General features: G+C 46.6%; 2 protein-coding genes and 1 long non-coding RNA gene across 4 annotated transcripts; all 3 read right to left on the reverse strand.

The window, feature by feature from the left end:
• Nucleotides 1–4,422: 4,422 nt before the first annotated feature.
• LOC144180302 (glycine receptor subunit alpha-2-like) lies at nucleotides 4,423–16,486 on the reverse strand. Of its 2 annotated transcripts, XM_077708671.1 has the most exons (9): nucleotides 16,349–16,486; nucleotides 15,790–15,920; nucleotides 13,072–13,139; nucleotides 9,447–9,676; nucleotides 8,411–8,493; nucleotides 8,134–8,268; nucleotides 6,661–6,802; nucleotides 5,125–5,344; nucleotides 4,423–4,678 (listed from the first exon to the last, which is right to left on the reverse strand). In XM_077708671.1, exons 1-9 carry the CDS (start codon nucleotides 16,399–16,401, stop codon nucleotides 4,445–4,447), a joined length of 1,296 nt encoding a protein of 431 aa, XP_077564797.1. In that variant the 5' UTR covers nucleotides 16,402–16,486; the 3' UTR covers nucleotides 4,423–4,444. The 2 variants fall into 2 exon arrangements, with proteins under 2 accessions (XP_077564797.1, XP_077564798.1); XM_077708672.1 differs by lacking the exon at nucleotides 16,349–16,486 and having other exon boundaries at nucleotides 13,072–13,134; nucleotides 15,790–15,914.
• A 2,716-nt stretch (nucleotides 16,487–19,202) lies between these two features.
• LOC144180303 (glycine receptor subunit alpha-2-like) lies at nucleotides 19,203–25,631 on the reverse strand. The gene is made up of 6 exons (XM_077708673.1): nucleotides 25,414–25,631; nucleotides 24,134–24,216; nucleotides 22,394–22,528; nucleotides 22,011–22,132; nucleotides 21,023–21,274; nucleotides 19,203–20,156 (listed from the first exon to the last, which is right to left on the reverse strand). Exons 1-6 carry the CDS (start codon nucleotides 25,416–25,418, stop codon nucleotides 19,953–19,955), a joined length of 801 nt encoding a protein of 266 aa, XP_077564799.1. The 5' UTR covers nucleotides 25,419–25,631; the 3' UTR covers nucleotides 19,203–19,952.
• Nucleotides 25,632–26,961: 1,330 nt separating this feature from the next.
• On the reverse strand, nucleotides 26,962–27,973 carry LOC144180304 (uncharacterized). Its single transcript, XR_013324369.1, has 3 exons — nucleotides 27,860–27,973; nucleotides 27,259–27,386; nucleotides 26,962–27,028 (listed from the first exon to the last, which is right to left on the reverse strand). It is a non-coding gene; the product is annotated as an uncharacterized LOC144180304 (long non-coding RNA).
• Between the last annotated feature and the right edge of the window lie 20 nt (nucleotides 27,974–27,993).

The raw sequence follows: 27,993 nt of genomic DNA on the forward strand, positions 1-27,993 counted from the left end.
AGAACTGACAGACGAGTGGTTACGATTTCTGCTTCGGGGGCAAATGAGCCTGGTCTCAATTCCCAGAATCTCCGAAGTAGCTAAACTGTATTACTTTCACGTGCTGTGCCCGGCAGCGTATGCGATGGGCTACCGGTCACAGAATGCGGTGATTCGCACATAATGACAGACGCGCACTCCCTGTTTCCGACACACAAAAAAAGGGCCTCTTGAATAAACTATTGACAGCTACGGCTGCAATACAATGGGCAGCAGAAAATGCTCCATTTTCTTAAGAAGGAACGCCCAAAACACTTAAAATAGAGCGTTAAAGCATCTGCCGAGTTTCAAAGTTCATTGGAACTTGACGACGAGTGCTGACAATTTACACAGGAAGAAATTGAGTGAACATGCTAACAATTTAGGGCGAACTTGGCCTGCCTGCCCTCTACGCGGGCAGTATACAATTTGTGAAAATGTTCTGCCATTGTTCTCGATGGGTTCCTCTCCCATTCTTGATTCTCACGCAGACACGCTCCTCCCTGAGGCATTCGGCTTCAAAGCCCTCGCCCTCGACGATGATGTCCTGGCAGCGTTTGTAAGTCGTTTCGATTTCCTAGTGGCCTCGACTTCAAACTTCAATACCTTGTTATAAGGCGCCTTCTTATCCCGAATTATGATCAACCTACCTAAGTCTAACTTACTCTACATACTGTGGGCATCACCTGTGGGTGTCACCTGGACTAATTCATTTAAGCTACATTCAGCATGCAATTATCGTGCGCGCGTTTGGTCTGAACATTTGTACGTATTTTAGATGCGGAGCGTCTTATGCTGGCGGGTATGTCCCGTGGCGTCGGCGGTGGTACGGCGTCCGCACACCACCGTTTCTTGGCCAATCCCCCACGTCTTATGCTCGGGGGTATGTCCCGCGGCGTCGGTGGTGGTCTGGCGTCCGCACACCACCGTTTCTTGACCAATCTCCCACGTGGGTACGTGCCTTGGAAGAGGAACAACAACAACAACAACAACAACAACAACAACAACAACAACAACTCCGGTTGTGCTTGCGCTTGACTCCGTGATTCTTCAGATGAAGTAGGATGCAACAGCCCCGTCAGTGAGTGTGCTGACGCAATTAAGTGAGAGCATCAGCGCAAACACTAACAGCAACGTTGGTTCCACGGGTTCCTCTGGTTCCTCTGGCGAATCCATCGACCTTTAGATACCACTTCAATCTCGTCTCATTCGCGTATATACGCATGCAATAAGGAAAATTACACCCATCTCCCCGGAGGGAACCATGAGTAGGATATATGAGCATTACGGGGTTCACTACATTTCCACCGAATTTGGCTAACCAACATAACGGAAACGCAAACGGAACCCCCATGACGCTCCGCATCCTACTCATGGTTCCCTTCGGGGAGATGGGTGTAATTTTTTGCTAGCACTAATGACTGTTACAGGGTAGGCACGGTTGCCTGGGTTTGGGGCTACCTGAGCAGGCTATCGACGAAGGTAATTTTTTGACGTCGACTGACAGTCCCTGACAACCCCGTCTTAACCTGCTTTCGCGACATACATTTTGTTCTTGCTTCCAACTTGTTGTAATCTTGCTCCCAATTAGTTGTAAGTCCTGGAATAAGCTGTCTAGCAAACGTTTTCAAGAGCAAACGACTGTTTCGGACTTTTTCGACGTTTTTAGATGCGTTTTTTTTTTGTTTTCTGATGGTGCTATTTACAGTTTGAAATAGACTACTGCAGCATGCTTTCCGTGGAAGTGCTTGCTGTAACTCAGTTCCGAGGTTCTTCAAATAGAGACTTGAATAAAAGCGCGCAATCATATGCGGTAAAGCTCCTGATTTGTTAAAGCTACTTTCATGTTTCAAGTACGGTTCGTACGCGAAGCCAGTGCGCGGGAACTAACATTTAGGACAATGGGCGCCATCTCTCCGAGTGGAGGGGTATCACGGCAAGCTTCAGCTTGTCCCTCGCGGCGCAAGGTGGGCTGCCAGGAAGCATGGAAAGAGCCTCAAAAGAGCTCAAAGTGAAGGAAACACGGAGGCGGCATCACGCGACAACTTTGAAGTCTAGCTGCAAAAGGCAAAATTGAAGTTAGCCCAACAAGTGACTAGTGTGTGGAACATATAATCGCCACCGCGCTTTCTTAGATTTCGCCTCCACAAGGCACACCTCGTTCGAGCCCGAAACGCTATCACAAATCATGCCTGCTTCGCTCATTTCTCCCTATCATGTCAGTTTCGATTCTCCATCAAGCTGCCAGCAAAAGAAAGAAAGAAAGAAGCTGTCTTTTTGGAAGGAGCAGTAGGCGCTCGTGTAGGCTGAAATTGTGGCTACGGCTCATTGTATACTTGCATGCTCTTCTCTGGTGAATGAAGAGTTGGAAGCTAGCGTACTGTGTTGTCCCTCCTTCCACGTTTTCGTGTATTAGAGCTGCATTGTTTCGGAAGTCCCTGCACCAACTGTCCCAAAAGGTGAATTGCTAAGCTATCAGAACTTCGCAAAAATCGAGAACGCATACCAAGCACGGAAAGAATGCCAGCGTAAGCCAGTGCAATTGGCTAGGAGACACAGTGAATTGTTGCGCAGAAGAATGCAGTAGCTGCAGTGGTGCAGTTGCACCATTGTGCGCGAACGGGCGCTCAGTTGACAGCTCTCTGCAAATCCATAAGAGGTTAACCTTTTCTTTCCTCTATTCCCGGAGCCGTGGTGTACGCAGGCTTTCATTACGAAGGGGGCCGATCTCTCCCCCCTCTTCTAGAAAAACGAGCAACAAAAAATAAAAGCAACAAAAGGTATTCGAAAATTAAGAACAAGGACTTTTATGTGCTGGGGTGAACTCCACATAACCTTCCAATTGCCCCTTCCTTTTTGTTTTAGGGGCGAAGCCCCATAGGGGCTGGGGCTGTTGGCGTTTTCTGTCATTGTCGTAATCGTCGTCTCACGTAGTCACGCTACTAAAACACCGGGAAATTCGTTTACGCCTCGCGCTAGAGCGTAACGCGTACTGAAAAACACCGCGGCGTACTCGATTACGCCTCAGGCTGGAGCGCCTCGTAACGCGTAATAAAAAAGAAAACACCGGGACACTCGTTTACGCCTCACGCTAGAACGCTTCGTGCTTCAAAGACAAGAGACTTTTACAGCAAAGCTATATACCTCTACCTCCCAACTGCTTCATCTGCGTTGGAAAAAACGCCAAGGCGCCAAGAATACACTTGTACACTGCATGCTTCGCCCCTCCCAGGTTTCACGTAAGTGGAGGTGGACCGGGATTTTTTCTTTTAGGGGCGAAGCTCTTCAAGGCGTGGGTCTGTCCATCCTCGACGTATGTATGCAGCCACCTCTAGTTTAGTTATTGGATTGTTTACTACATGGCGTGGCTACCTCTAGTTTAGTTCTTGGATTGTTTACTAGATGGCGGTACTTGTATATGATGAAAAGATGCGCTTGGATTGTTTACTAGATGGCGTGGCTACCTCTAGTTTATTTCTTGGATTGTTTACTAGATGGCGGGGAGCGTTGTAATAAAATCCGTTCGCTGTTGGCGCGCGCTCGGGGTCGCCCGATGGATAAGGCTGCACAGCGACGAGCGCGCAAGGCGGCGGCAGCGCGTGCTCGCAGACAGAATCCCGATGTGCGAGCCCGCGAGGCAGAAGCGCTCCGTGAAGCTGCGCGATGCCGCCGCCAAGATCCTGCCGTACGATAGCGGGAGGCCGAAGCGTGTCGTCTGGCTGCGCGACGACGCCGCCAAGATCCCAGCGTTCGAGAACGAGAGGCCCAAGCGTCACGGCAACGGCGCGGGGACCCTGCCGTCCTCGCGCCGTTGGCGATCGCTGTGAAGGGACATCGCAAGCCATCCATCCTCTCTAAGAACAAATAAAGGTTGATTTGTATATATACACACACAGTGTTTCTCACGTCTTTCTTGATGATGTAGTGGGCGAACTTTCACTGAAGAGTCACGGTTTTACCGATGATTTCCCCTCAGGAGCTTCGCCCACTCATCATCATTCACCCCGTGGATATGCTGTGAATTTTTTTCTTTTTTCTCCTGAAGGCGCGTGAAATTTTTGTCCAGGGGCACTGCCAAATGGCTGATGGGTGACAGCAGGATGTCGAAGTCGTCTAAGTTGGGGCATCGTATGCGAAGGAGAAGTAGTTATCAGAAGCAGTTATTTCATGGTAGGCCAAGTGAATGGCGGAGTGAACACTTCGTACTATCGCTGCTGCCTTTTTGACCCTTTCACCTATTAAGTACCATTCGAATCCTCCAAGTCATGGTACCAGATCTGTACGCGGCATCCGTACCGGGAAGGACTGGAACGGATGGAGAGAGAGCGACTTTCCTGAAAAGAAAATGCCATTTATACAATAACTTTCACCATTCTCTAGGCTTGAAAAACCGCTGATATCCATATCAGTGTTAAGCGGTATTATTTTATTCGAAGTTGTACTCCGGTGGTAACACATAACAGCGATCATCGTCTTGTCCGGGTCTGCCGGCGCAGATCTTGTCCGCTTCGATGATGGGCCTGCTGAGGTACACCGACCAGTACACGATGTTGAGCGCCAGAAACAAAAGCGGGAACATGGCCCGCGAGTAGCGCTCCACGGTGAACGCTCGCTTCTGATTCAAAGGAAGCCCGCTGGGGTCCCTCGCCAACTTGTCCTTCTGGAAGGAACCGGAAGCAGGAAATGAGGGGAGAAAAAGCTGCTAAAGCTTGCACTAAGTCGCGCAAGGCTTGAACCGTAGCGAAGCTTCAGGATTTCTTTCTACGTGAGCACTGAAGAACACATCTCCACGCATTTGTAGAAGCTCTTTTGAAATTGATTATTTACATGTTCCGTCATCGCTTTGCACTGTGCGGATAGTAGTTATCGACATATTAATCGATGTCCACACAAAAAAAAGACTTAAACTCCCTGGCCTTTCAGCGCGTGTAGCTCCGGCGGGTCTAAGCTAAGTGTCTACGTGGTCGAAGCAGCTTTTGTGCCGCAGACGAAGGCGCATATAAATAATTCCATAGGTCTTCAAGTGAGGCTCACAGAAGCAGCAATTTGAAAGAAACCGATAAGGGCGGGTGCAAAGCTTGTGCACGGCACTTGAGCATTACGCACCTTGAAGACGCTGACGGCCTGCAGGAACTCGGCGCGTGTCAGCCTGCTCCGAAAGAGGTAGTTTGCGATGCCGAACTCGATCAATGCTCCGATGACGAGCAGTATGCAGGCGACGAGCCACACGTCGACGGCCTTGTTGTACGAAACGTTGGGCAGGTGCGTGCTCAGGGACAGGTAGATCTTCGCCATGTTCAGCAGCGTGTTGACGCCGATGATGGCCCTGCCGGGATCGGAAAATCGAAAGGGTAGGAGAGAGGACGGAGGGAGAGGAAAGCAGAATAAACCGGTGGTCTACTACAATCATTTATGGCTGGAGAAGTCTAGAATTCACGTCGAAAAAGACAGAAATAGGGCGGGGGATGGTGGAAACAGTGCTGGAGATTTTTGTTACTCTGTTTTTGTGTGTCTTTGTATGTGAACCTGTTGCCAGTAGTTTGAGGATACGCAGCTTCAATGCAATCGATTTGCCTTTTCTTTCTTCATCCGAAGTATTACTTTCTGTCGCAAGCTATTAGAAGTGAATCTACACTCTGGTACAACTTAAGAACGGCAACGATGATGATGATGATGATGATTGCTATTGGTCTCCCCTTTGAAGCGGGGTGATGACATGTCATCTTACCAAAAGGGACTAATATAATCATGTTCTGCACTCTTGGTTTAATACTAGCGCTGCTTAGGGCAGGCACTAAAGCTTATTAGGCCCGTAATACTTTTTTTCCCTGTTACAGGTGGTAACTGTCCTAGGCAATATTCCCCTCTCTGCTTTTTGTTCACCAGCATTCTAATCTTCTTTTCGTCCCCTCGACAGCCTCGAAGTTAACTTCCTCTGTGATACCCTTAAATCCTAGGGCTTCTGAAAGCCCATTCCCTTCATGTAGATTTGGATGGATACCCTCACCTTCTAACACTATGTGCCGCATAGTTTCTGTTTCTTTTCCGCAGACCACGCATACCCCATCATTTTGTGAATACTTCCCCACAAAACTCCCTAAGTCAGGCAGACAAACGGAATTTGGCGCTGTGCCTCATCACCGTAGCTGGATGTTACTCCGCGCGTCGCAAGTAGTGCGTTACTGGGAATATTTTGAACATGACGTGAGCCGTTTTCGTGATTTGTTGCACTTAGTATGCTTATAAAGTACTTCAGCGACGACAAACAAGCTACGTAAGAAAAGAATCTCCTTTCAAAACACGAGCGCCCGTTGGGACATCCGGGTTCGTCACTTAGGCGAAGCGATACCGTACATGAGCTATTGCCGTTCTTAACTCGTTCCCGAGTATACAGTGCCGTCGTAAAAAGCGCTACATAAACGAAACCACAAGCAGAGACTCCAACATGGTTTAGACTCGTCTGAGAGATAAATTTAAGCTTTTATTATAACGTACAAGTCACTGCGTGTCATCAAACAAAAACATCAATCGCTTTAGAAGGTGAGGTTCCTAAGTCAAAGAGAAGAGTCGTTCAGACTTGAGCGCCTCTTTGCGGCACCAGCATGAAGGCTGAGAACTAGAGGAGACCTGACTTGGGCACACCTGGGCGGTATGACGTCGGGCCTGATCCAGGCGGATAGCCACGACACGAACACGAGAATGTAGGTGGGCAGATACGTCTGGATCATATGGAAGCCCCGCTGTCTGTCCAGCCGGAAATTCACTTGCAGAGCCGAAAATGTTCCTGGGGTAGGATTTTTAAACTAGATTTGACATTGTTCATGATTACGGGGCCCGCCAACATACAACTCATACAACTGGTATACTGATGTGTGGGCTTCATTTGCAAACAGGGAAAGCGTAAGTACACTTAGTTCTAACATGGACAAGAAATGAATGAGCTCCAAATATTCTTCTTCGGCCAGTTAAAGCTATAGTCAACCCAATTTTAGTTCAAAATGGCCAGAGGTTTAGCGTGCGCTGGTATGAATGCCAGCAATAACTGCAAACCTTGTTTCACGCATTGCGAATCTTGCGAGACACGAACTGCGAGACGAGCGAGCAAACCGGAACAAGTGCACTGAAACATCAGCCTAATGAAGTTCTTCGTGACAGATTCTACAATAAAAGATCTTTAAGAGCTTTTATATAGTTCGCACGGGCGTGCTGCTTGTGTCATCATTCAGATAAGGAGAGCTAAGAGTACATGTTTATGAATCAACTTCCATTGAAAGAAATTTGGACCCAAGTACTTTTTCACTAGAAGGTGCTGTTTTAAGATTTCTGTCTAAGCTTAGCATGGGATTCCTTACTCACAAGGAAGCTGAATGCGCTGCTAAGAACTGTATTATCACAATACGTATAGCTACAACATCCGGCCATTATGATGAGGCCATGGAAAGGTTCGCCAAGGGTTTAGATCCCACCGTGAATGAGTTAAATAAATGGCAGTTAACGTCTACTGGATAATTAGCATGCTTGAATTGTGAAAGTAAGCATGCCGACACAGAAGGCTGTCAAGCAAGCCGAGAGAAGTAGCTAGTTTTAAGAACACGTGAAAACACCTACATAAGTGGCTGCTATGGCAACGCTGACGTTCGGCTATGCAGGTCTCTCTCGCAGCTGGTCTTCCTAGCTCTTGGCTGTCAGTAACGCATGCGAGGGTTAACGTTAAGCGCATTTTGTTTTTCTTCCCACACTGAGATATTCATGGCTTCTAACCTTATTTTACAGTTGATTGAAAGTCCCGTAACTTGCTTCCTCCATCTTTTCATATACGCTTCAATTACGCGTCGAAGTAGGTCCTCCACCTCGTAAGGATACGGCAGGAGCGCGTGGGATCCCCGATTTTAAACTGCTGGTGGCAGACGCGTAAAACTGCTTGTCGCCCGCAGGTAACAAAGTGGGAATCTGAGCGAGATCTGTCATTCTGGGAAATTATCTCGCAGCAACACAGCTTTTAAGTGCCTTATTTCTGTACTGGCGAACAGACGTTTGTGGTAAACTTGTATCAATCCAAAGTAGAATACGAGTGTGAGGAGCAAGAGAGCTTTGAAAGCCACTCGAGGAACGTACCGTTCTCTACCTCGATAGTGTAGTTCTCGTAGGACAACTCATTGAGGTCGAAGTCCTGCATCTGAATTGGCCCTTGCAGGAACACAGGGTCGTTCTCCCGCCATACGAACTCCACTTGATCTAAGGTGTGGATATCTGCTAGCAGGAATAGGTCGCTTAGTAAGCATACTTCTTGCTCTAGTTATCGTGTTTGGAGGGATTATAATTGTGATTTGAAGTGAGTAATGATAACAAGAAGATAACAAAGACGTATTGAAATGGTGTAGCTTCTACTTACATGGGCGAAGCTGGGCAAAGCATTTTTGTTTGTCGAAGGGAAAATAGTAGAAGAACATCAAGCACGAAAGCTTCAGGCTCAACCTGCACAAAGAGGCGAGAACATAAGCATATAGGGGCGCACACTGTATAATATTTTTTATGCAATATGTACTGTAATATGTGATATATGTAATATGTAATATGTACTGTAATATTTATAATATTTTCCCACTGTAAAGTTAGACAAACCGAAAATGAAGTGTTCTTTTGTTTTTTTCTTGGTAAAAATAAAAACAATCAAGCAAACTTTTACGCTGCTCATCTCGCCTCATCGTTTTGCATTCCGGAGGCTCGGAGGCTCTAGTCTAAGACCTAAATTTACCATTTGTTTTCGCTAAGTTACTTCGCTTTGTTTATGGGAGATTCAGCTAGAAATTTATCTTTGCTTCGATCATTCTTTCGCCTGTTTTTCATTCTTACACTCTTAGGCAATCCTGCGGTTTAGCTTTACCAAAACGCACCTAATTTACCGACCCATGCAGCCAGCAATGCAATTTTGCGAATGACGACGCCACGCGTACGATATGACTAAAAAAGATCGCTCTGCGCTGGGACACCACGCAATGCAAGCGGGCAGTTCTGCATTGCGCAGTGCCCCAGCGCACATCACATTTTTAAGTCAAATATGGTATGAGAGTCGCTGTCATTTGCCGAATTCGCTTTGTTGGTGGCATGGATAAGTCAATCGAGTGAATTGAGTGGAAGCTGAACCCCGGGATCGCCTTAGAGTGTAAAACAGACAGACATTTTTGTGCAATAACATTGTTTAACTCGGTAAGTCGAAAATTTGGCGTCGTGGCCAAAATGTTGCCTATAAATTGTCTACGGCTGTCCTTCCCCCCCCCCCCCCCCCCCACCCAACCTGCCTAACCGCCCCTCCCTTCCTAACAAAGTACATGCGTGATCGCGCAGGCACACAGACTCACGAAAAGGCAGATGTGAAGTTCCTAGCCCTATACAGTTCGGCACGTACGGAACAAACGCGCGGCTCTAACCTGATACTGATGAGGACGTCCCCGTCCGGGGAGAGCCTGAGCAGCTGGTTGGGCATGGTGACCGAGTGGGTGCGCACCTCCTTGGCGTTCACGAAGTACAGGTCGGGCGTCCACATGCGGCCCAGCAGCGAGGCGCCGTTCACCGTCACGTTCTGCGTGTGGCCGAAACGCCGGAGGGAGATGCGCGGGTCCTGCCAGGCCTGGCGGAAGTCCATCTCCATCTCGTAGTCCTGAAAACCGCCGGACTTGTATGAGGGCCCGATTCACGAGCGATGACTATGCTCACGGGAACAGAACAGCGGTGAATTGTCTGACATTTGCCGAATGGTTGCCAGTGAGTCGTATATTTTAAGTCAGGCAGAAGGATACTGTTGCTCTAAAAACCTGTTATGAGAAATACTTAAACCCACTTCATCGGACAGACCTAATGTCTGAGCGTGACTGGCGTAGGTACAGTTCACTTAGAAGCAGCTCTGTGGAAGAAATATTCATCCGTTCGAAATGAATATTTGTCGTCTGAAAAGCAACAATCTTAATAAATGAAAGGGCGATCTGTTGCAAATACATTGTAGGATAGTAAGCCCGGATATGTCCATTTGCCATACGTGCTGACACGAGGAATAGCGTTCGCGACGCCACGCGATCCACGCACCGTCGTACGCGCGCACACATACTACGGCATCCAACATCACATAAGTGAGGACCAGAGTTCGCAACGCGTTTTTATCACGTGCGTTTATCACGCGAAGCTACTCCTGAACTATGTTATGAGGCACGCCGTAGTAGCGTGCATGGGGGGAAAGACACACAGCAGGGGTGATGTACCAAACTCTTTTTAGATTATTACCGCAAAAAATATACACATACTCCTAGTCATCCCTTGAGCAATGCCACACCACTAGAATCTACACCTGCATTTAGCTGCGCTTTATGCCCTGCACACACTGTGGACCTTGTTTTCGAGAGCGCTGTCGTATTGGATTCCTCGTCGCCGAGAAACTCGACGATTTTCCGCCACCGCCACTGCTATAGCTAGAACGCTCATCGCTAGCAGTCTTCAATTAAGACGGGTACCTTGCCTCGTGAAGGGCTTATTTCGCGTACACGAATTTTGGCTGTTACGGAGCGTCCGGATATGGCTTATGTTGGATGAAATAATGCCATGCCCTTATTAATCATGGGTGGTTCATTTGTACGAGGTGGCAATATACCCGCAAATACGACACCCCGTCTTGATCGTCGCTATCAAACGGCTGAGGTCAGGTGATAGGCATAGCTGGATATTATTAACAGTTATGGGTATGCATGCGTAGCTAGAAATTGTTTGCGAATCACTTCTCATCAAACCACTTACCAGCTTCGCTTATCTGCTACCGCCTCTGACAAAATGGGGTCTCGATAGCGGGGGGTTGACCCGCTGTTTGTTTCAGGTTTTAGCTGTTGGCGTGTAATGTAGTCGTGGTAACCGTTGCCTCGTGTAATCACGGTACTAAAACACTGCAACACTCGTTTACACCTCGCGCTGGAACGGTTCCTAACGGGTACTAAAAAACAGCGGGCGAGAGAGAGAGAAAAAAAACTTTTATTGAGACACTGTGTTTAGGGAAGCGTGGTGGCCGCCGGTTGGAGGTCGGCGGGGACGATGGCAGCTCGTTCCACGAAGGCAATGTGAACTGCCCGTGTCGGAGCTACCCAGCGCACCCTCCCATTGCTCGTCACGGGTGATTAAAGGGAAGGGATTGGACGGACAGGCCCACATAGAGGGGGGAAGTGTGGCGCGCTGGCCACATCCGGGGCAATGAGGTGAGGGGTAGAGGGAAGGGTGGATGTGATGGAGCACCGCCCTGCAGGGAAAGGAATGAACCTGCAGAAGTCGCCAGGTACGCGCTTGCTCATGGCTGAGCTGGGGATGCGCCGGGGGGTATTTTCGGTGGGCGAGGCGGTAATGCGTGAGTATGTCATGATACGTAATTAGGTGGTCTCGGGCGGATCGGGCCCCGTGGTAAGGAACTAGGCTGGCTCCCGCTCGGATCGTGAATCCTCGAGCCGCGACATCGGCCGCCTCGTTCCCCCCGAGTCCCGAGTGCGCCGGTGTCCATAGCAGTTCTACCTGGGAAGTTGGAGGATTTTGAGCGATAATTTTGAGTGCCAGTGGTGAAATGAGACCGCGAGCAAAATTTTGAACGGCCGTCTTTGAATCAGAGATTACGATCGTGGGGCGAGCGCAATTGCCGCCTCCTCCCCCGTGCCAGGGCAAGGGATGCGAACAGTAATGGAGCATAACGGCGGGTCGTCCGGCCGATTCACGATGGCCAGAGCATAAGCATCGTGGTGACGGTATTCTGCCGCGTCCACGTATAAGATATCCGATCTTACAGGTATACGCGTCGCTTAAGACGGCAACCACCTGCCCTCTGTCTCCCAAGTTACTCTGGCCGACACCGTGATGCATCAAGCGGGCATTGCGCCAAACCCCATGAACCAAATCCGTCTGAAAACAGAGGGACACTCGTTTACGCCTCACGCTGGAATGCTTCGTAACGCGTACTAAGAAAACACCGAAACACTTGTTAACGCCTCAAGCTAGAACGCTTCATGTTTAAAGCAAGAAGAAAACGTGGCGCAAACTCGGCGTGGACGAAGAAAACAAGATAAGACATATACAGGCGCCTTAAAGTATGTACCTACTAGCTCAGCAGCAAGTTTTGTTAGCTCGTGTTTAAAGACACGAGACATTTACAGCCAAGCTGTATACCTCTGCGCCCCAATGGTTTCATCACCGTTGGCAAAAACACCAAGGCGCTGAGAATACGCTTATACACTGCATACTTCGCTTCTTCTCAGGATTCGCATTAGTGGAGATAACCCGAGATTTTTTTTAGTGTATACGGCCTGAACATGTGTGTGTGTGTCTTAGCCAACGAAACGGCCGTAACCACGAGGTCGTGACGAATTTCCACCTTTGTGTTTGAGCTGCCTATTCACCGGCTTTACTTCTTGCACAAACCCACGGGGTAGTTTGCTTTGTTTGCGCATGACGCACACCATTCAGCCTGTCCCGGTTGCATATGTTTGAATCATTCATTTGACGTCTTGCTTACGCAACCTTACTGGTTATGCTCCTCCAACTATCGAACCCAGAAGCTTCTTGTCTTTATGAATGAAGATATACCAAAGAATATTACTCGTGAAAAAATTACATGGACATCGCTTAAAGCGAGATGGAATGCAAATGTAGTTTAGAGCGCAGAAAAAAATGCGACTGAGGAAAAAAGGAGGAGTGGGAAGTAAAAGACTTTTAGTGTTTTGTCGTGAGCAATATGGCTGATCGTTAAAAATCCCGCTCAAACGAATATGATTTGAACGGAACTTGTCAGTAATAGTTAGAGGGCGTCAATTAACTTCCCAACACCGACTGTAGGATTGCGCTGGGTATGCCACAAAGCGGACTGGAAAGAGCACATACGCTTGACGTAAGGACTGCTCACAGAAACAGTTGCCTGTGCGCAGTCATTACGTCAAGTGTATAGGTTCTTTCCAGTCCCTTTTTCTTTATACCCAGCGCAATCCTACAAGCGGTGTTCAACCAACTAGCTCAACACCAAGCGTTATCAAAGTAACTCACCAAGTCTTCGGCGTTCATTGGTCCTAATGTATTGATTCTCATGTCGACTGTGACCTTGGTGGGCTGTTCTGAAAATAAAAGTTGCTATATTATTCGGCAATGTGTTTCGCCAAAACGCAGTCCTTGTAAAAAAAAAAAAAGAAAAACTTTTAGATACGCAGAACCGAAGAGAGCAGAAGAGAGAATAGGTTTCGGCTGATTAACAGCTGACATTGTAGCTTGGATACGACGCCGGAATTTCACGCCACCGTGTGCCGCGGCCCGCGCTTTCGGTTAAATTTGAAGTGTGGTGGTCTTGCTTGGATTTCGGGCCGAAAGCCCGCAAAGAAATGGCTCAGCGGTGTCCTCGATGCCCCAATTGACAATCCGGTAACAGGGATGGCTTCTTCAAAATAAACCGATCTTCAGCATATATAAATTGGTGGGAAAGCAGGGATAGCAACCTGGGCCGTCAAAAATATTCAAGGACGAATGGCTTTGTGCACATAAGAGAACGTTTGCCGCGCTGAGCGTCAGTGCATATGAATAAATTGCTAAAAATGGAAATGCCGAGCACTGCCATACATCACCATTCAACCTAACCGGCTGGATTAGTTCGAACAGGGACATTCGATTACATATGTTTAGATGCCTAAAACATTATTTGACATAAGTAAGACAGCTACTAAAAGACAGTAAGAAAGTCACTGCTTTGTTTGTCTTTGGTATGCGATGACTTGAAGAGAAGGGATCAAGGTGTGGTCAAAACCGTGCATTCGTCAAACGAGCTTCTCGTTGTACCGGGGCCTCGGGTGGGCGACGTTGGTAGCCAAAGCCACAGAGAGTTGACGGTTCTGTTCCCGAACATGACCGTCTCCTTTAGGTGGCACGATTTCCAAAAGACTATAGAGCATCGAATGCTCCTGTCTCGTTCATGCCACGCACACACACAGGCTGAAAATTGTACCAAGGAAGGAAGGGGTACGAGGGAAAATTTCAGGATTAATGCATTTTTCTAAGAAATTGTTGAGACCATTGAATGTGATTGAAAGGAGGAAGGGATAGGTGTATCCATTCAGGCGGGAGAATGCACACACCCCTCCTTCAGTAAGCTCATTATGTTTTTAAAATCCAGGTGGAACTATTGTTCTTTACTCGATTCCTTAATGCGCCCCGAAGGGGCATCGACGCCCCTTTGTGAAGAGAGGAAGTGGGATACAGAGCCGGGGGAGAGAAATTAGTGTCAAGCTGCCTACTGGTCTACCACTGTACCTTACGAGGAGTGGGATCCGGATCCCCACCCGCAATTCGAATTGTGTGATGTTCGACTTATTTTCAATCTGTAAACTGTTGCCCGGCCAATTGTGCACCCATCTTCGTAGCGCCTAATCCTCCCCCCCCCCCCCCCCCCCCCCCCCCATTTTTTTTTTCTCGGAGGAGAACGCGAAACTGGCGTATAGGTTTGCTGGAAGACGTAGGCTGTACAGGGGCATCTCATGACCACACGAAAAAACAGAGAGATTAAATTACAATTTTTCTAAGTACCAAGTGTCTGACTGCAAGTTGCAATGGTATTTATCAGCCCGCTTGAGAGGTAAGAACAAAAAGAAGCTGACTCTATATAATTATGGCGATGGGATTGCCAAACTATCATAAACCAGCGATACTTGTGGCTGGGCAAGTTTGAAGATAATTTATAAAAGAACGCATGCCAAAATTAAATACGTGCATAGGACACAACACAGGCGTCCTGTCCTATATGCTTCTACTCTTATTTTCCGTCCTAGCTTGCGCGCTTTTGCTCTCTGAATCTGTTCAACTAACATAGATAAATGAAGCTGCAGTAGCTTCTTTTGCCACTTTGTATATGTATAGTTTCGGTTAAAGTACGCCATCTCCGTCGAAAACACTGTATTCGTAACCGTGATCCCAGTAGCGTTGTTGTTTATGCTCCCCGACTGTTCGATAAGCTGGTCTGGTATCGCTCAGGTAATCCTTTATATGTTCACGTGGTTTAAGCGCAAAAACCGTTATTAAAATTCGGCTTCCAGAGTTAATTTACCGGCAACGACGCAGTTTTGCACGCAAACACCTCCGTCTCGTCTCGTCTCAGGCTCGTCTGTACTCCACACGGGCCCGCGCATTGTGAAGGCTGTTTTTTTTATGTTCATGTGAAGCCATGGAGCAATGTACGCAACTCGTCATGTCCGCTTTTATCTAGAGGCAAATTCTTACAGGACGTCTTTACTGCTTGCAATGCAGCTTGCTGCTAGTGCACAAGCATTCTCTAGGTGGTGCAGCTTGTAGGGTTGCCACAAGGCGCTTATTATGCAGGCCATTGATATTTTATGCCCGGCAGCGAAAGTCACATCTGGTCAATGTAACGGCCCCTCTGCTTACTTTCTCTTTTTTTTTGAAGAAATGTTTATATGCTAACGGAGAAACCATATAGCAGGGAAGAAAGATTCAAAGCTTTTAGCCTTGGTGCTTTTATAATTTTCAAACTGCTTTGTTAAAAAGCCAACTTTCTATTTTGAATGAAGGTTGCTGCAGTCATAACCTAAGGTTCAGTTAGGCATGTACCTTGAAAACCCTAAGTTTTGCTTCAAGACACAGTAGCTCAGTCACACATTTGTTGTCAATGAAGGCCGAGGGCCATTTTGGGGCCACATTAGGAGATTTAGAGACTTATATTGCAATGCTGCTAGCGGAATATAAAACAAAAAAGTTTTCTCTCACCTGTTCCGTACGTGGGCCAAGCTCGCTTGTCGTACCCATCGAACAATTCGTCCAAATTTGGAAGGTAACGCAAATTTCGAATGTTCTGAGAAACCGGGCCTGGTTTGATAAGGCTCGGAAGGGCGGCATTGCTGGGGAAAAGAACAGCAATGACAAAACCACATTTTTTAAAACGCTATTTCGAGGAAAGTACACTGCTAGGCGCTTCCGACTCGCGCGATGGGACCAGGTTGCCATTCATGGCCGCTATGCTGAAGTGACCGGGGCCATTAATTCGCCTACAGATTCATGGTACTTGCGCACCATGCTGATGCAGTCGTGGTACCGACATGAAAAAAATATTCAGTTGGCGTGGTTACTAGGTGCAGCATCATTACGCATGCAGTATACCACGCGAAGGGGTTGAGAAATTAGGACATTTCGACAGGAATGCAAAACCATAAGGGTGTAATTATATACAGTCAATTTTATAATAAACACAGCTTGAAAGTTAAGCTCACAGCCTCACCGGCGCAGAGAACGGGAAGGTAAAATAATAATCACTTGGCCAGGCACTTACGTTGTCGAGGATATAGAAGCCAAGTAAATGAAGTGGATAAGAAGTGTGCCCATTCTTAGTGACACGCAGACTCCATAAGAACAAATGCGGCAGACAGCAATGAATTCAGGCGTCTATAGCAAAGAACCTTTCGCTCGGTAGACTCCTGATGGAAGGGCCAATGATTTTTTTTTTACGGCGAGGTCCTCAAGCCTGTCATTGTTCAATTGTTTCGCATAATGAAATCGCAATGCCGTCCTTGGCACCACGCACGACCAAGCTCGTCCTCGTTATGTCAATGTTCCGTCAATCACGTCGAAGCCTACGCAGGATGGTCGCTGAAAGAGGGCTCACCTGAGAGCAGACATTTGTTGGATGTAAAAAGCGTTACGTTTCTGTACTTCGCAACGCAGTTACAAGCGTCTCATCCTACTCGCGCAAATTTGGTTCTCTTAATGGCGACTTTTCTTACTTTAGTTATGACTGATATTCGGTGTCAACAATTATAATTTTGCATTCGTTATGCACTGAATAGCCCTTTTAGAGATTTGCGCCGGCTTCGGAGCTTGCGAAGCAGCAATTGAATAGTGGTTGCGTCATTCGATGCCTTTACTGAGGTGCTTCGCAGTCCGGTAGAAAGGTCAGGTGGCGCTTGAAAGCTGGAAAAAAACACAATGAAGGTTAAAATTTACCCATAGCTTGCATTTAAAATGCTTCAATGTCGTGCTGAAGCAAGGCTATACGAAGACAGGACGTTGTGCTTTTGCCTGGCAACCGAGAGATGAGCAAGTAAGCACAAATATTTGAGGCAAAAAATGCTCAGATCAAGTTTTTAAGTTTAGCACAGAAAACTCAGGAATAATGATTTCGAATAACAGTACCATTGATGCGGTGTTTATTCAGGTTGACGAAATATCGAGAGCAACGGAATACGATTATTCGGTGGCGTGGGAAAACGAAGGAAAAAAAAACTTAAACAGTCACAATGAACTTAAAATGAAGGAAAAAGAATGGGAAAGGAAGTATAACGAATACGAAGTAGTGTGGGAGATTTGTAAATTCGTAGTCGATCCGCGACTCGCCTTTGCGTACGCAGCACTTTGCATAAATTCAGACATCCTCTCATGACCTAGAAGCGAACTAGAGAACGGTAAGGGGGTTGCCTATTAGAAAGCACGGTTAGACAACAACCGGAGCAGTACATAGAGATGTTGTCTGGGGCTCGTTTGAAATACGAGAAGTTTAAATTTAAAAAATGGCAGCATCTCCACTCCGTGGATGATGGCGAGGGTGCAGAGTACGGGGACTAGAAATGGCATCCAAGTTACGCCCCGAGTGACAGCCGATTTCCGCCCCGACCGTCATTCGATTTGAGCTGTGAGTTGATCCTTGATTATTCCCTAAATTAAACTGCACCTCACGGCTCAAATCACGTTTCGCTTGATTTTCGCTTGATGGTGGTGTGCGCGCGGATGGACGCGGACGGACATTGGGAGGTCCTAAGGCACCCCGCACCGTTACAGGCGAGGGAATAAGCCGTTTGACTCTCGCTGACTTACTCACGGTCGTAGCCCTATGGGTAAGACGACTGGCCTACCCTGTCTGGTAGGTCTGGTAAGATTCTGTCTGGTCTACCAGACACAGGCTCGAATCCTGCCGGCGCCTGTGGGATTTTTTGCGATTGTAAATGCTATGCGCATGGACGCGGACGGACATTGTGCGGTCCTAAAGTGCTCCGCACCTAATATACTTTTAGGCTAAAATATGATTGTTGTCCATACGTATCACCGTAAGTAGGCAGCTAAAGTTCTGAGGTACTAATGCAGGAAACGCGTGAACCCGCACTGCCGAAACATAAGGCTTAGAAGGCTATGACATGTGTGAACAATGGCAAAGCAGCAGGTACAGCCAAGACGACAAGAATAGCAGTGAATGTAATAAAAAGCGAAAAGAAAATGCCTTTAAATATTACAGGACAGGGAAGCGCGATATCACGATCAAAAATATTCATGATAAGTATAAGGTAGTGCTGTGTTTTTCGAGTCAGAGCAGGCTGTTGGAGATCAAAGTGCCTTATGGGCAAGTGTACCGAAAGTAATTAGGCATGTGTGGTCTTTAGAACGGAGGCAGAAATGGTTCGACACATTTTGTTTGGATATGGTAATACCAGTTCAGATACACATGATGGAAATTTTCACGCTTTCGGAGCCCTATCGTTTAAAAGCTAGTAAACCAAAAATTAACTACAAATCTATTAAGGTCACCAAGAGGATGTTGCTGTGCTGGTGGAGGAAAAGCAGAAATGTGAATGTAACATTGGGCAGTTACTTCCTGATACAAATAAAATTTAGTTTACGGAAGTCTGCGGCTAGTGACAGCGCTCTAATTGGGAGGACAGTGCAATGCAGGTACATAAAAGCTTTTATTAATTAGACATGTAATCAACCCGACAAAAATCTTATTTTAATGCGATCACCATCACCTAGAATAAACGTGGCACGGAAGTGCTCCTACGCTTGGTCCTCCATCAATGAAAGAACGAGGACTTGTAACGCACGTTTGTGGGTGCGGCGAACTGGGAAAGTTGGTGAATGTCCATGGTGGAAACAGCGCGTAAAAGGCGAAGACAAATATAGGGTAGACACAAACACGGCGCCGTGTTTGTGTTTACCCTATGCCTTGCTTCGTCTTCTATGCGCTGTTTTCACCATGAACGCACGTTATGCCGCAAGCACACGTTATGGCCTTCTCTAGCAATCTCCACCTAAAGTATGCTCACTGACTACTTCAGCGCAACCATCAGCAGCTTCTGTAGAGTGAGCAGCAAACAGACGTTCTATTCGTGCTTTACAACAAACTTTATTGCCTCCTGTGCTCTATTCGTGACATTTGCAAATGGTATACTGGGAGGGGAAACATAGGACATAAGGTTAAACCAAAGTAGTCTTTTAGAATGAAACAACAACTTAAAAATACGGAAGAGGTGGGGAAATGAAAACGTGTTTATCTTTAATAGCTTTTTATCACGCGCGGTAAAGAAATTGCACGCTAATATGTTTGCTTGTTGTTGCGATGAAACTAGTATTAATACACGCATTCCACACCTCACTACAAAAATATACGACGTGGCTATTCATGCTTAAAATTTTTAATCCTGTGGAATGGTGTCCTTGCCTGTGCTATAATACGTTGAAAAAAGGCACCTTGGGGCCTTTTGGTGTCTCAAGTACTCTTTAAGGGTTCTGTTTTTTAAGGGAAATGCTGATAGAGAATATTTATATAGCCCTTTGCTTTAACTTTATTGAATTTTGGCAGGTGATCAGATAACTTACGACTGTCTTTCACCTTGTCTCACCTTCAATTCTTTGCCTTATCCGGCCAAAATGAGTAATATTTTTCTCACTAGCGACACGTTTTGCTACTTTCCTTGCTTCACAGGTGTACTTGGCAAGGATCACGTTTTAAAGGTAAATTTATGTTACGGTGATGTTGTCAAACTTAAAACTGACATCTTCCCTATAATAGCACCAATGGTGTGAAGTGTCAAGTTGGTTTCTTCGAAGGCATAACTACGCTGCGCATTAACAAGGTCTTGTCTACTTCAGGCGGGGTATAGCCAATGTATTTAACTAGGCCGGGTGGGGTAGTAGGATCTTTCCACGTAGAAGGACCAGTAGACGACATTGAAGAAGCCGAAGCACACGGGGAACATGACCCTGGCCACCCTCTCGAATGCCTGCGACATCTTGACGTTCCGGTGCTGCTCTAACTTGTTGTCCTGGTCCATGGTCAGCAGGAAGGGGTCCGTGCGGCGCCCGTAAACCAGCCTCTGCAAGGGAAATAGGGCAGTTGGAAGCCGCATAGCTATTCCCGGAAGGATCCTCCCTGAAAGTACAAGAGTCTGTAAAAGTACATACAATTTACAACATCTACTTCAAACCTTGGAAACTTCTACTGGCATGGAGTCTCATCGAGGCCCATGGATCCCGTGGAGTCCCATGGAATCCCATCGAATTCACTCTTCTCCTGGCCAAAGCTGCATTTCAACTATGAGCTACACCGTAGTAGAGAGCCAGGGGTTAATTCAGGCCATTTTGTGACATTTCACGTGAGCCGAAATCTCGACACACGGCCATTTTTGTTTATCGCCCCATCAAAAAACGGCCGCCCCGACATGGGTTCCTGGCACTACAAAAGCCCGTAATGCCTCTTGCACCAATGAATAATCCGCATCGAGGAAAATACGCAGTCAAGAACAGCCAAACCCGTTTTGCAGCGATGTTCAATGTACATAGAAAGAATTTGTGCTTGGTAAGTAAAACGAAACTTATAGACCACAATCAATTTTATTGATTCTTTACCCAGGTAGCATGGGGACCACTCGCTCTCTAACTTCCCGCCCTCTTTCCATTACTTCGTGGATGCACGGACCCTTCCTTACTAGTAGCGTGGATTTTTCCAGGTTTGTGAAGACAACACTGCCGAAGTTTTTTTATATATATTTCATTCATGCTTATACAGCTTTGATCACCCCCGGCAATCGTCTCCGCTACGTTAGGAACAGTGTCTAAATGCTGTCATAAGCTGCAGTGCGGCGCGGAAGTTGTTCCACGCACAGGACGAGGCGCATTAACGCAGCAGAGTCGTCAGATGGCGCACGGTGTGCAGTGCAGTGCAGAAAACGCCTTCGCGCACCTGGTATGCGTCGACGAGGCAGTGGTCGACGCGGCGCACGAAGAGCGGCCTGAGGCGGACGCGCACGAGGTAGTGCGTGCAGGTCGCGACGCTGAGCAGGGCGAACACGAACATGATGCAGGTGGCGTACCACACGTCGATGGCCTTGATGTACGCCACGCGGGGGATGCTCGCCCGCGCGCTGCTCGCCAGCGACACCAGCGTCAGGAGCGTCACCGCGCCCAGAGCCACGCGTGCCTGAGGGATCTCCACCTGCGCTCGCCAATGACGGACCTCGACCTCTCCTGTTATTCGACGAAGGATAGCTTATCCCCTAAGACACGATCAGAGCTACTGCTGAATCAGGCTTGTTGCTTGTTAGAGATATCTGCAGATCATATACGAAGGTTGCAAATTATGAGAGAGAGAGAGAGAGAGAGAGAGAGAGAGAGAGAGAGAGAGAGAGAGAGAGAGAGAGAGAGAGAGAGAGAGAGAGAGAGAGAGAGAGAGAGAGAGAGAGAGAGAGAGAGAGAGAGAGAGAGAAATTTATAACGCAACAATGTGAGAGTGGTTCCTCAGTCCAGGAGCCCCTGTGCTGTCCAGGCTGCCTTAGCCCGGCCTGCTCACAAGCAGGAGCTCGACCTGAGGTCGACAGCTGGACAGCAGTATCTCCCACTGCTCAGGGGAAGGGGACGGGTTCAGGGGCGGAAGGTTTGAGTTATTTGTGCAGTCGAGTAATATGTGTGTCAGAGTTCCTGGTTCCTGGCAGAATTTGCACTGATCAGAGTAGGTACAGTGAGAAAAATAAAAAAAGAAATGCAGAAAGAAAACAAGGTAAGAAATGTGGTATGTAGTATGGGGTGTCAGGTCGAATTCCTTTTCACGTACACGCGTCTGCTTTGATAATAAGCGTACTGACGTAATTCCCCCTGGAAAATGCATTATTGCCTCAAATAGTTAAGTTATATAAATTGCTTCGATCACTGCGCGAAAACTTCATGCCACGTACCTTAAGCCAAAGGCAAATCCACGAAGCGCACACGATTAGGCTACTCGGAAGGTAGACGTAGATTAGGTGGTAGCCCCTCAGCCGTTGGAGCGCGAACGTCGTTTGAAGAACTGTGAAATTTCCTGGAAGAAAACGAGATGTCAAAGTTAACCTTCTTGCTTCGTCCTTGCCAGTGCTACACTGAGCTAATTCCAAAATAATTTTGACGTTCTAGTAAGCCATTGCGTTTCGAGGAGCGTACAGCAGCACCGTCCAGTACAGGTCTCATCGACAGCGTCCTACATTGGTAACAGACGAAAGTAAAGCTCGTAACAAACCTTCGGCCGTGCCACCCTTATCCGCGCACCCTTAACTTAGCCGTGCCACCCTTGTAAGCAACTCACCTGTGGGCAACTCCTTGTTGTAGAGTCTATTGTAGTAGTCGACAAGCTGGAAATCGGAAAGCTTGAGGGGGTATTCGAGAGTAACGGGGATCCCTTGTTTCCACACCAAGTCGATCTCGTTCACCGTGTAAGCGTCTGCGTTTTCGATGAGGGGTCCCGGATGGGCAACAAGAAATGTGTGTAGAGAGAGAGAGAGAGAGAGAGAGAGAGAGAGCAATAAAGAGAAGGAGAAATCAATTGGCATATCCACTAGAGGCCATTCAGTTATGCTTCTTGCTACGAATAGCTGCGCCAGTGATCCATTTGAAGTACACTGTCCGGTTACCTCAGCAGAAGGAGAGAAAATGTATTAACAGCAGGTGGTGAGCGGCAATGCTCTGCTCGAATTGTAAACGCTTTTCCCCGAGAGAAAAGACGATGCTGGCCAAAAAAATTTTCATTCGCGGTATTCTTCCGTCGTTTTGCCTTTTTCAATTTTTAACGCTAGCCTAGTCAAAGCTTGAAATTATTTATGGTGTGTGTACTAACCGCTCTTACACGCAAACGGATGTGTGGACACTGTCAAGTATTTCGCCTTCCTCCCCCGCTCCCCTCAGATTCCTTTTTTTTTTTTTTGCTCAGGGGAAGTACCGGGTTTAAATAAGAGTTCGCGCTTATGTTACAGGAGCGATGACAGTATTTGTATTTGTATTTGTGTTCACTTTTTGCGTCGGTAATGCCTAAATCATGACCAAATGGCTGCTGCTGCTACACACACGAATACAGTGAACATAACAATACCCTACACCGACCTCAAGCCACACATCAGACAACACATTCGCAAAACATGGCAAACACAGTGGAGTGCAAAGCCCGACGACAGGCTACACGTAATAAAACCGTACTTGGGACCATACACCACCGACACACGCAACGGATACACAGAAGTCGATTTGGCTAGATTACGGGTAGCTAACACACATGAAACACACTCCCACCTGCTTATCGGGTCCCCAAAACCTCTGCGTAGCAGTTGCCGAGATGGCCCATCCGGAATCCGCATACTTATCCAAACAGAAGACGACGCAAACACATCTCACAACTTTACAGACAACACGTTCCACTGCAGCCATCACTCTTTTTTGGTGACGACCCCATGATTCCCCGTTAACGCACTTCTCAGTTTCTCACCGACGTCAAATTTTTACATCTCATCATGCATCGTGACAACCTGGCCCTTTTTACACCAGTCATCTTCATTGCCTTTTGTTTCATTTCACGCATATGGTTAATGAAGTGCTTTATATATGCTGACACTTCACTATCATGGAGTAACATTTCTTTGGCGCTCTTTGCCCTTAGTCGGTCTTGCGCCATAAAAATCCAAACATCATCATATCATTATCCTAATTTTTTATACCGTTATGTCTGCCTGGATGCGGTAGTATTTTGCGAATTTATTGCTTCGTGTGGAATTTGCGAGCATTCAAGCGCAGTTGTAGCCCACACGATAAACACGAACAAAATGGCACAGGATACGTAGCTCAACCTGGTGGCGTCATGCTGGATAGCATCAGTGCTCTTAGCGCCTGGCTTTACACACGCGAGCGAAACGAGGTATCTATGAAAACAGTTTGCTCATAATAAACATACAATGACGATTTGTGGAGAATAATGTCAAATACACCTAATCCCTGTTATGTATACTTTTTTTCTTGGCTTACTTTAGTAAATGTATAAAAATGAAAAGGTTAAACTTACATGGACGTATTATGATGTGGCACTTCTGGGTGTCGAACGGATATAGTGTCAAGTTCATATAGCAGGAGAGACGCAGATTCAACCTGGACAAAGGGAGACCGCGCTGGGTTTGACTATTTCTGAATTTGTGCAGTCAAAGGAGATGCCAATAATAAGTATTAAAAGGAAACATCAACTCCGTTGGACAATAACTAAATAGACATATAGCACAAAGAATCCGTAATAGGTGTGTATGGATAATAATCAATAAAACATACTAATAAACGTTTGCAAACCAGCGCCTAATCGGCATTGAATAATAAAGCGCCAGTGTACGCTTTTCTTAGTTTGAGTGCTCATAGCGGAAGAACAACCTATATGCTATTATGACAGATCAAATAAAAGCGCTACAAGATTCGGGGTCTGTGGATACCTGTGTTCCTTGGCACTATACGGCTGCGTTGACCTCTGCAAATTGCAAATGTTGAAAAGTTCGACAGAACGATAACAAAAATGAGCTTAACGCATATTTGTTGCGTTTTTGATAAACCACTGTTGTTAATAAACATCTTGGCTAAAACTAATAAATAATTGTTATAGGGAGTGGCAAAAAATAACTTGCATGACTAATCAATAACGAGGACTTTTCTCCTCCCGTATTTTGAAAAAATAAATCACGTGAAAGGCATCTGTAACTGTGATCTATTTTCCAAATAAAGATAATACGAAAATGTAACCGCGGCAAAAAGTAAAAGAACACCCTAACGCGGATTGAAGGCATATGAAGGAGACACAGACCACACGAGACAATGAAACACTGACGTTTCGGCCCCGAACGAGCCTTGTTCACAGCAGAGTGTGAACAAGGCTCCTTCATTATGTCTTCAATGATCATTGCCGACCAGACGGACGCCCCAATGTCACTTAAGGTAGATTGTCTGGAATGACAGATTTGTCAATAATGGTTGTGCGCACCTTGAGCAACTGCTTCTAAATGTCGTTCGCAGCTTGCACCCTATCCATTTTACGTTCACTGGCTCTTGCCTCAAACGTGGTCGCGTATAAACACCGCCTCGAAACAGCGCCCCAAGGAAGGAAACGCTAAATGAAAGCTGCCATTCAGACGTAGTGACCCACGGCAAACGCAGGATAAAACGGTTAATATTGCGTTCAGCGTTCTCTTCTCGTTATATAGAGTCTATGTAGTATTAGAATCTGTGAAGAGTATTCACAACCTCTACTACTTTCCGTGAGAAGCGATATAGCTTAGAAGACTATGAGCAACAATGGGCATCATTCACCGCATGCTGTAGAGCACTCGTCCGTCCGGGAATATCTTGACGAGGCTGGTGGGCACGGTGATCTCCTGCACCCGGGCGGCCTTCACGTTAACGAATATCAGGTCGGGTTTCCACAGTTTATCGGCTATGTCTCCGCCATTTATTGTGAACGTCTCGTTGACTCCGTACTGCGCGAGGCTGAGCCGAGGGTCGAAACCAAAACTCGCGAAGATAGAGGTTCACGGGGTAGTCCTGCACACAATATTCAGAGCGAGAATCACAGTATTTCAGAGGGGAGCAATACCTGGGGAAAGAAAACACCCAACAAGGTCTTTTCAACTTATCCGCTCTAAATAATTCACAGCAATCCGTATAACACATGTAAAAGGTATTTTCAACTTATCAGTTATGGATAGTTCGCGGGAAACCGCCGTATCAGTACACAAGAAAGGCGAATACCGAAATGCCTATCGGGCAATCCGAGGTGAATCCACGGTTACACTATTCGAGAAAAAAAACAAATATGAGATCGCCACCGAAGCTGCGCGACACAAGCGGGAATGCGTAAGGCAGCCGTATAAAGATCCGAAACGACTGCATAGGTTAGCTGCCTTCCTCAACAGGTAGCTGGCCTATAAACGAGGCTGTTCTATAAACAAGCGAGACAGAGCTACGGAAGGTAATGCAAAATGCCACCGCAAAATCAGTTTGATCAAAGCAAGCAATGATATGAATTATTAAAAGTTGTATCATACCACATTGCTGATTTGGGCGAGTTTGTGCATTACGATTCGTTTCCTTGCGTGGTGTTGTTTTTTTGCGCTGTTCGTACCTTGTTCGCAGAAGTGTATCATAGCGTGGCTGGTGTAGAGGTCTATTAGCAAGGGCTGGTGTCAACCGACGAAGCAGTCAGATTTTACTTGAGAGGTTCCGATATTGCACTCCCGTAATTGAGAAAACTTGCAATTGGTGTAAATATTAGGTGAAATATGTGCTTCCCTAGAGGCAATTAAAGTTCACCTGCTTTGAATTGCGCTACGTATACAGACACATAGGACGCTGACAGGACTGGGACGAGGCGCAATTAATAATTATATGCTTATAAACTACTGCAGCGACGACAAACTACTTGACAAAGGCAGACGATATCACGCATTCGTAGCTATGTCCTTTCGAAATGCGCGCGCCCATTGGCATCCGAGTCCGTCGCTTAGGCGGAGTGATACCGTGCATGAGCTATTGCCGTTCTTAATTTTTTCCCGAGTGTATGAACAAATTTTGACGACGATGTTGAGGAGCGGGGAGAGGGGGGTGGAAGGAGGGCCGCTGTCAGGGGAAGGGTGCTGTGGGAAGGAAAATGCTTGCTCTTGCACGCTGCACCTTGTACAGCTGAGGCATGTTTCCTAAGGCATAACCTTGTACAGCACTTATTTTGAGCCGAAAGGGGCAGGCAAATTAAGGTGCATGCGAAGCATACCTTTTGCGAGTACGAAAGAATGCACCGTATGGCGCTAAGTGCTCATAAATCTCATTGTTAGGCATACAATTGAAATGTCAGAGCTACTTGCCATGTTGGAACTGTCAAGCGGTCCGAAGCTGTTGACCAGTAACTCCACCTCGACTGGGGTTGGTTGGTCTGAAACATGAATTGCGATATAGGCTAGTGACTACAACGATTTATTGACAGCGATCCTATCTTGTGACAGGGGGGGAATAGTGGAAAAACAATAGTATTTTAACATTTCAGGAAGGCAATGGTTGGTTACTTAAAAAATGGAGATATCCAAGCAGACAAAGCCGGCACAAAATTTTACTAAACTTAGGATCAACACAAGCGCTAGACAATGTTAGTTTTACTTTACTCACCGGTCCCATACGTTGGCCAGAGTCTTTTGTCGTAGTCAGCCAAAATGTCATCAATGAAGCTCATATTCTTCTGTGGTAGTTGCGGTGGTATCAGTAAAATTTCTGCGATGACTCCAGTGGAATAAGAACTGTCCAATAGGAATTCATAGGCCTCAGGTTTCAACACCATCGAATGAATAACAATTGTTCTCCTCGTATACGTCTAGCATAGTATAGTATAGTATATTTTACTATAGCATAGCATAGTATAGTATAGTATAGTATAGTATAGTATAGTATAGTATAGTATAGTATAGTATAGTATAGTATAGTATAGTATAGTATAGTATAGTATTGACAGTCATACGTATTTCCCGTTGCAACAGTGAACATAATTTACTCAGCGTTCTTTAAAAACTTTTTTGCCGCCGTTATCTTGGCAACGACAAATAAGGTCACTATCAATTTAAGGAGGAGGTGATTATATTCGTAGACTGATTTCTTTGTGTTTGTGTGGCGCTTATTTTTCGCGGCCCCGAAAAACTGGTGGCTTAAATTAATTTCACTAATGCATTACTATAGCCTATTAAAGATAACTAACTGTGCTGTTAGGCCCACTTACTTGCTCGCATCTACGGGCGGAAGCGTCCAAGTTGTCAGAGATACGAGTGCCAGAAATGCTTCGCTGGCGGCTTTTCCTCGTCGATTCATCGCTTAATCGCGAAGCTAACGCAGTACAGCCAGCAAACAAATCAA

Source organism: Haemaphysalis longicornis, unplaced genomic scaffold (assembly GCF_048455015.1).
Source record: "Haemaphysalis longicornis isolate Haplotype H1 unplaced genomic scaffold, Haemaphysalis longicornis Haplotype H1 scaffold_4, whole genome shotgun sequence".
NCBI lineage: Eukaryota > Metazoa > Arthropoda > Arachnida > Ixodida > Ixodidae > Haemaphysalis > Haemaphysalis longicornis.

What these genes read in the sequence shown, in the direction of transcription:
- LOC144180302 (XM_077708671.1), bottom strand. Translation starts at nt 16,401, where the DNA reads ATGGGCACACTTCTTATCCACTTCATTTACTTGGCTTCTATATCCTCG. An exon ending in GCTTCTATATCCTCGACAAC is followed by an intron (nt 15,921 to 16,348) that starts GTAAGTGCCTGG and finishes TCTTTTCCCCAG; the next exon opens with CAATGCCGCCCTTCCGAGCC. An exon ending in CACTATCGAGGTAGAGAACG is followed by an intron (nt 6,803 to 8,133) that starts GTACGTTCCTCG and finishes ATCCTACCCCAG; the next exon opens with GAACATTTTCGGCTCTGCAA.
- LOC144180303 (XM_077708673.1), bottom strand. An exon ending in CCACATCATAATACGTCCAT is followed by an intron (nt 22,529 to 24,133) that starts GTAAGTTTAACC and finishes TCGAAAACGCAG; the next exon opens with ACGCTTACACGGTGAACGAG. An exon ending in GGATTTGCCTTTGGCTTAAG is followed by an intron (nt 21,275 to 22,010) that starts GTACGTGGCATG and finishes TGGCGAGCGCAG; the next exon opens with GTGGAGATCCCTCAGGCACG.